Source organism: Primulina huaijiensis, chromosome 13 (genome assembly GCF_012295235.1).
Source record: "Primulina huaijiensis isolate GDHJ02 chromosome 13, ASM1229523v2, whole genome shotgun sequence".
Classification (NCBI taxonomy): domain Eukaryota; kingdom Viridiplantae; phylum Streptophyta; class Magnoliopsida; order Lamiales; family Gesneriaceae; genus Primulina; species Primulina huaijiensis.
In genome coordinates this window covers 14,759,913-14,768,026 of record NC_133318.1, presented here as the reverse complement: position 1 = coordinate 14,768,026, position 8,114 = coordinate 14,759,913, and the positions used below count along the sequence as shown (strand labels likewise).

The following is an 8,114-nucleotide window of genomic DNA, read 5'->3' as shown; positions in this document are numbered from 1 at the left end:
CGCAGCTCAATTATTGGAATGAAGCGATTCAGTATGCGTTCGAAAGATAAGACAATGATCTACAAATTACATTTAGAAGTCAAAGTTTGAATCGAAGTTTAAGATGTTGATAAAGGACATTGAAACTAATGGTTTTGCACAAATTGAAATCAGCTAGGCTGATTTCAGCACACCTGCTGAAACTGAACCAGACCAGCTGAAACTGAACCGAACCAGCTGAACTGAACCAAACCAGTTCAACTGAATCAAATGAACTAAACCGAACCAGTTGAACTGAACCAGACCAGCTGAAGCTGAACCGAACCAGATCATTTGAACTGAACCAGACCAGAACTGAACTGAACCGGACCAGCTGAAAATGAACTAGTTGACCAGAGTTGCCCAGAGTTGACTAGTTGACCAGTTTAAGCTCAGAAAAAGTCCAGCAAGGCGAATTTGACCGTTGTAATTTCAAAAACAGTACAAAAACTTTCCAAACGGTCATATTCATGTGTTTAATGTATATATCATTGTTGGAGTCTATAAATACAACATCTTGAAGATCAAACAAGAGCTTTTGAAGATGATTCAAAGCATGGGCAGTTAGCATGAAGAAATCTGATAGTTGAGAGTACAATCCCTTGTGTGAGGATGCATTTGAGATGTACACTGTAAAAGATAAATTCCTCACACACACGATCACTCACATATACAGAGAGTTAAGCTTATTTAATAGCTGAGTGAGTCTTGCACAAAGACAATAAACTTGTGTATGTAGTCTTTGCATTTGAGACATTAAACAATATGTTGATTGTGAGGTGCTGCCCGTAATCTTGAGTGCTAGGAGTTCTAGTTGGGTGCTGCCCTTCTGGAGTAGGTTTATACAAAGTGTTGTATAAATCAAAATCTTCTAGTAGATCCTTCCCAAGGGAAAGAAGGGGTGACGTAAGAGCATTTGAAGTCTCCGAACATCCATGAAAAAATTCGTGTCTATTTATTTATTGCATTTACTTATCATTTTCATTGTTTTAAAGATGCATTGTTGAAGCATTTTATGTGTTCTTCAAATACCAAAATATTATATACAAATTAAAGTGTTTGATAAAACGCTTCAACTAAAATATTTTTACTCATTCAACTTGCATATATTTTAAATGCTTTACAAAATATTTAATATTTTTCTACGAAGGATTATTTCGAGCGTCTTCCGCATGATTTGAACATCTAACTCAATTTAATTAATCGGTATTCAATATTTCAAGAATCGAGCTATTGTAGCTTAACGATTTTCCCCCAAATCGATCATGTCAAAAGATCTTCTTAGGCAGAGATTTAAATGGTCGTGTAGGTAAAGATAGAGTTGGGTATGAGATGGTCCATAAAAGTTAAGGCTTTGGGTTTCGAAATAACATAAAGGTTTCTATTGTCTTAGGGAGTGATCTTGGGATAATAAACAATTTCTATAAGAAAAGAGAGAGAGAGTCATTTAGTAACTTTAGGAGTGGGCATAATATAAGTCAAATTTATTACTTTCTTCTAGGTAGTTGTAAAAATTGTAAGCTCATGCCAGGAGAAAGCTTGACGACCCAACATAGGTATTAATCGTAGATTTTTGCTTTAACAATAGAAGTAGAGCAAACAAATATCAGATTAGGAAGAGAATCAAATGGTGGACTATGAAGGGAGATATATGCCAAACTCTTAAGAATAAGATTTTAGATAGTTAGTCCTCTGAGGATGTAAGGCATAAGGATACGACCGATTCCTCTAAGTTATTTGAACTCATGGCTAGCCATATAACGAGTGGGGCGAGGGAAGTACTTGGAGAGGCTAAAGGGAAGGGACGACACGACAATGAGACGTGGTGGCGGAACAATGAGGTTCAACAAGTTATTAAGGAAAAGAAAATAAGGTTCAAGAACTGACAAGAAGCTAGAGACCAAGGATTGTATGAGGTATATAAACAAACCAAGTAGGAGATGCTAAAAAAAGATCTTATAATGATATGTATGATATGCTACATACAAAATAAGGAGAGAAATATATTTTTAAGATAGCAAAAACCAGGGATCGAAAAACTAAATACTTGAGCCATGTCAGGTGCATCAAACATGAAGATGGTAGATTCTTAATGCAAGATAAAGCTATCCTAGATAGTTGGAGGGGTTACTTTAAGAACTTACTCAATGGGACAAGTGTGGAGGATTTAAGCATGGGCAGCATGAGATTCAGGAACTAAGGCATCTAGTGTTACATCATAGAGCTAGTAATAAGTAAGTAACATAGGCACTGAAGAGAATGAAATTGGGAAGGCAGTTGGACCTGGTGATATCCAAATTGAGGTACGGAAGTGTCTAGCAAAATTTGAGATCCAATGGCTGATTAGGCTCTTTAATAGGATTCTATAATAGGAAAATACCAGAATCTTGGAGACATAGTATTGTAGTACCAATTTATAAGGATTAAGGAGATAAACATGACTGATCAAACTATAGACGGATTAAGAATATAAGCCATACGATGAAGCTATAGGAGTGAGTGATAGAGCGAGAGAATTATCAGTATCACCTGTACATAGAACCAATTTGGTTTTATATCAGGTAGGTCTATGATAGAAGCTATTTTCTTGATTAGACAAATGATAGAGAAATATAAAGAACGACAGAAGAGCCTATGTATGGCATTTATCAACTTAGAGAAAGTCTGTGATAAAGTGTCTAGAGAATTAATCTGATGGGTACTTAGAAGAAAGCATGCGTCTCAATACTATATCGAGATCATTAAAGATATATATGAAGGTTCGTAATTAGTGTTAGGTCTATTGGAGGTATTTCATGTGGCAATAGTACTTCGTCAAGGATTGGCTTTAAGAAATTACATCTTTTCTTTGTTTATGGATGAGCTGATGGGACATATTCAAGATGAGGTACTTTAATGTATGTTTTCCTGTTAGACAAAACTAAAGAAGGTGTAAATAAAAAATTAGATATAAGGCGTGAAGCTCTTCAAAGTAAAGGTTTTAGAATGATTCACTTAAAAATTGAATATTTAGCTTGTAACTTTTGTCAAGAATCTAGACGATTGGGTAGCTAATTGAGATTTAAGGTTGAGCAGTCCCAGAGTGTAAAGTATTTCTCTATTTAGGATGTATTATCCAAGAAACAAAGTACATTAGATTAAAGCAGTATGAATGAAATGGAGGATAACATGAAGAATTTTATGCGATATAAGGATGCCTTAAAGATTGAAAAGAAAATTGTTCTAAGACTATTTTTCGACTAGTTATGCTTTATGGCTCATAGTGTTGGGCCACTATTGGATTACATATACATAAGATGAAGGTAGCAAAGATGTGTATATTAAGATGGATGAGTGGCAAAATGCGCAAAGATAGAATTAGGAATGAAATGATTACAAGCTACTTAGTTGTAGCCCTCATAGAATGCAGGATTAGGGATATATGTCTAACATGATTTGATCATATGAAGAAGAGACCAACATGGCTCCAATCCAACATATTTTCTATTGACAAGTTAATGAAAGGGCTAAAAAGAGGAGTAAGACATTAAAAACTTGGATAAAGATAGTTAAGAATAATATCTTATATCTTTTTTTAAGAGATGACATGGAGAAAAATCGCTTAGTTTGGAGAACTAATATCCATATAATTAACCCCGAAACTACCGAGAATGTGTTATGATGATGATGAAAAAATCGATTGGCATCGCTGCCCGAGGCAGCAACATCAAGATTTAATATAAAATTTGAAAGAAAAAAGATAATTGAATGCAAGCGTGCAATTTTGTAAAATAATTCTTACATGATCATAAATAAATAACTCGATGTGGAAAAATAAATCAACACGTAAAATACATACGATGAAGAAAAAATGTCTCTTCAATGTCACTATTGGTGTATGGTTTCTCACACCCAAGAGCGAAGCGAAATTTAAAATTTTAATGAATATTTTATAATACAAAATATAGTTGGATTTCATATGTATTACATAAAGCACGCATATGGTATTATTGAAAATATATATTTAAGTGATTAACACTTTTGACTCCAGCTAATCTGGGTTTGTAATGGAGTTATCTCTTCTTATATTTCCCTACGAACGAGCTTCTTTTATTGAATCTCCTCTTGAATCTTCTATCAAATCCATTACTGTTATCCTTGTTACTCTTCAAATTTTCACTAGGTAACAAAAAGAAGTGTGTGTTAAGATTAAGAAGATATCATGATGGAGACAATGAGTGGTGGTGGCGTGCGGCACAGTATTTAGAGCCTGAAACCCTAGCTTGGGTGTGTGGCTGACTTTTTGAGAGAGTGAAGGGAGAAATTATGCTTGGCTAGTAAGCAACTTCTTTTGGCTAGAACAAAACAATATCCTAATATAAAATGTTGTATGAGTTTTCTCAATCTAACTATGACTTCTACTAGTTAGAGTCGGGCTAGGACAATCCAAGTCCATGTACCATAAACCAGTGATTGTATTTTCATCATAATCTCGATCGACGATCAGATAACACTGATGTGATGAGTCTAAACATCTCGTTATAATAATGTAGAGTCAAAAATTTCAACCACGAGTCAAAGTTCAATTTTTCATTGACTCTATATAGGACAATTGCCAGATTTGGAAAACTTCCTCGTATATTAGGCAAGTGCACTATCATCATTGTTTTAGGCTTTTAGCTTAGATATTTGATCATATCAAATGTTAATCACGAAATTCAACTCCTTGAAATTGACTATCACAATGGAAACAGGGAAACAGTGTTTGTGTGACCCTCAATAAGTCAAGGATACAATTAATCGTGGGTTCAAAACTCATTGTGATTTGGGAAAACATGTGCCACTTATACGAGTTTACCCTAATTATCCTTATTATGTGTATCCACCATTGATCATAAGATTTTTCATAATTCATTTTTTATTACACTCATCGAATCATGGAAAAAACATCTAGTAGCATTGCCCCTTAATTCCCTATGTATCACTAATCGTACCTACAAGAACCAATTGATTATGTGTAGCATATAGTACAGTAACTTCATCGCATATATCTCAATCGAATCTGCAAAAATTGGTTCATCGATAATTGCATATGAGTTCTATAACAATATGATGTGTCTTTGATTATATATCTCGCGTGTAACTAGGGAACCTCTTTACCCTAACACATATCTCATAATTTGGCAAGAGATTCCATGTACTATTATCTCATCAGATCACATGAGAATCCACACTAGTAGGCTATTGGCGATTCCCCGACTACAATATATTGGTTTTTACATGTGTCTCAACTTGACTAAATCTCGCCAACTGATGACCCTCATGGAGTTACTTTACAAGTCAAAGTGTGGCCTTAGAATATAGAACCTCATTGTTGTCCCAGATAATAAGGACTAATGATGTACAATCATAACCACAAACTTATTCGCTCCATGAATGATAACCACATGGAAAATCCTATAGAAGGTTGTTCAGTAAACTCATCAAGTGAGCACACATATTTATGCTTGAACATCTCTATATCATTACCGATAAAACATGATACACAACATCACAGATCCAGGTCTCGACTAGAGACCTTTATGTTTTTTTCAGGTTGCTGAACTGACTAGAAACTTGTTTAGAATACACAATAACTTAAATATGTGTTTCATCATTGTTATCATATGTAGGGAATTAAATTAACCAAGCAGCTCGCGGGGTAGTTGGAGCTCGGTTCGGTAAAAAAAATTCATTTGAGATCGTTCATTAATCTTATCGAGCTGGGCCCGAGCTCGATTTCGAGATCGAAACTTTTATCGAGTCGAGCTCAAACTTAAGGATATTCGGCTCGTTTATTGATTTAACAAAAAAAATATTAGTAGTAGCCTACTTAACGAGCTCGAAAATGATCTTGCTTAACACGTTTGACTAGTTAAATATGATAAATGAACTAATAACAAACCGAGCTCGAGCTATTTGCGAGCTTATTGATTTCAAAACGAGTCGAGCTCAAGCCTATATACATTAAACAAGCCGAGCTTGAGCCTGACACTATTCAACTTGGCTCAGCTTATTTACATTCCGAATCATATGTACAATCTTATATTTATTGTACTATAATATATCTAAATTTAAAGTATGCATATATATAGATAGCAATAATATATAGATAAATTAAATATCATAATAAATATAAAACACAAATTATATTTAAATAAAAATTGTAATATTACACGTGCTTAAAATCTTAAATCACAATCTACTTTAACCGCTTATATGTATAAAAACTACATGAATGATGTTAGAACTAGCGGACTTCACACAAAATAATTTTATTTTTAATAAAAATCAACAAAATAATTTTTTTATCAATATTGAATATTAGATCTTTCTTGTGCTGTTCCCAGAGAGGTATGAGTGTAGCATGACGCGCGATAGAATAGCCCAAATTAAATGTCCACAACTGTCACACACCAGCTTGCTTCTCTCACATATTACTGAACACAAACTCTCCACTTTCCACTCTTCCATACAGTCTTTCCGATCAAGATTCGATGAAGAAGCACCTTTAAATCATTCAAACACCTTTTATTTTCATATATAAGATCATGTCATCACCATTGATGATGCTATTTACAGCAATATTTCTTGTTCAGTTCTTCATGCATGCAGACTCAACCACCCACTCCAAAGATTTAAATGTTCTGAAGCAGCTCAAGGCCGCCATTAATCCCTCCACGATAACTCCCGGTTCCTGCATTTATTCATGGGACTTCACACTCGACCCCTGCGACAACCTCTTCACTGACAAATTCACATGCGGCTTCCGCTGCGATGTCCTATTCAACTCGGTCTCTCGAGTCACCGAACTAGCAGTCGACTCCGCCGGATACTCCGCCTCACTCACCGCCGTTTCTTGGAACCTTCCTTACTTGGAGAACCTCGACTTATCCAACAACTTTTTCTCTGGCCCCATACCTGGGTCTATCTCGCGCTTGACTCGGTTGCAGCGTCTCGCCCTCTCGCGAAACTCGCTTTCCAAGGCGATCCCCGCTTCTGTAGGCTCGCTACCCAGCCTGGAACAGGTCTATTTAGACAACAACATGCTCGAGGGGGAAATCCCATCATCTTTCAACGGCATGAAGAATTTAAAAAGGCTAGAGCTTCAAGGAAACAAGCTCGGCGGCGCGTTTCCTGAGCTGGGTCAACTCATTAACTTGAGTTTTCTTGACGCAAGCGACAATGAGATCTCCGGCCAGCTACCTGCTAACCTACCACCGTCTTTGTTCGAACTTATCATGAGGAATAACCAAATAGAAGGTAATATCCCGTCGTCACTCGTCAATTTAGCTTACCTGCAAGTGTTGGATATAAGCCACAATAAGCTGAGTGGTTCAGTTCCGGCGAGTCTCTTCACCCACCCGTCGTTGCAGCAGCTAACTCTTTCATTCAATCAATTCGGGTCGGTCCAAGTACCCATCAATTTGGGTTTGACAAGTCAGCTTATATCGGTTGACTTGAGCAACAATGATATCCACGGGTTTTTACCCGGATTCATGGGTTTAATGCCCAGATTATCGGCTCTATCATTGGAGAATAACAAGTTTGTGGGTTTGATTCCGGCCCAGTACGTGCTGAAGGTCTTGGCAGCGGGTTCGGGTCAAGATGTGGCCCAGTTTGAGAGGCTTCTACTTGGAGGGAACTACCTGTTCGGACCGATTCCGGGTCCTTTCCTGGATCTGAAACCGGGTTCCGTAACGGTCCGTTTGGGGAATAACTGCTTGTACCGGTGCCCGGTTAGGTGGTTCTTCTGTGAGGGTGGTGTACAGAAGTCCTTGATGGAATGCAGAGGCTTTGGGGCCATCATTCCTTGAGTAGTGTGTGGTTCTTATTTATTTTATGGTCCCTAACTAATTAATTATTTGTCTGTATATTTTTTTCTTTCTCCAAATATTAATAAAAAAATTTATTTTCCTCCTCTACATTTGTACTATAATAACATTTGTACTATAATATAATATAAATATTTTTTTTATTGAAACCCATGTGTTTTGTAATTTTTAATGCATATCCAAGGCAGATACCAATCAATAAAAAAAAAACTATTGATAAAAACTTAATGTTTCAAAATTCAT

General features: G+C 36.2%; 1 protein-coding gene across 1 annotated transcript; it reads left to right on the top strand.

Annotated features, from left to right (window-relative positions):
- Nucleotides 1–6,376: 6,376 nt before the first annotated feature.
- LOC140990847 (uncharacterized) lies at nt 6,377–7,952 on the top strand. Its single transcript, XM_073460671.1, has one exon. It carries the CDS (start codon nt 6,588–6,590, stop codon nt 7,851–7,853), a length of 1,266 nt encoding a protein of 421 aa, XP_073316772.1. The 5' UTR covers nt 6,377–6,587; the 3' UTR covers nt 7,854–7,952.
- Nucleotides 7,953–8,114: the final 162 nt, after the last annotated feature.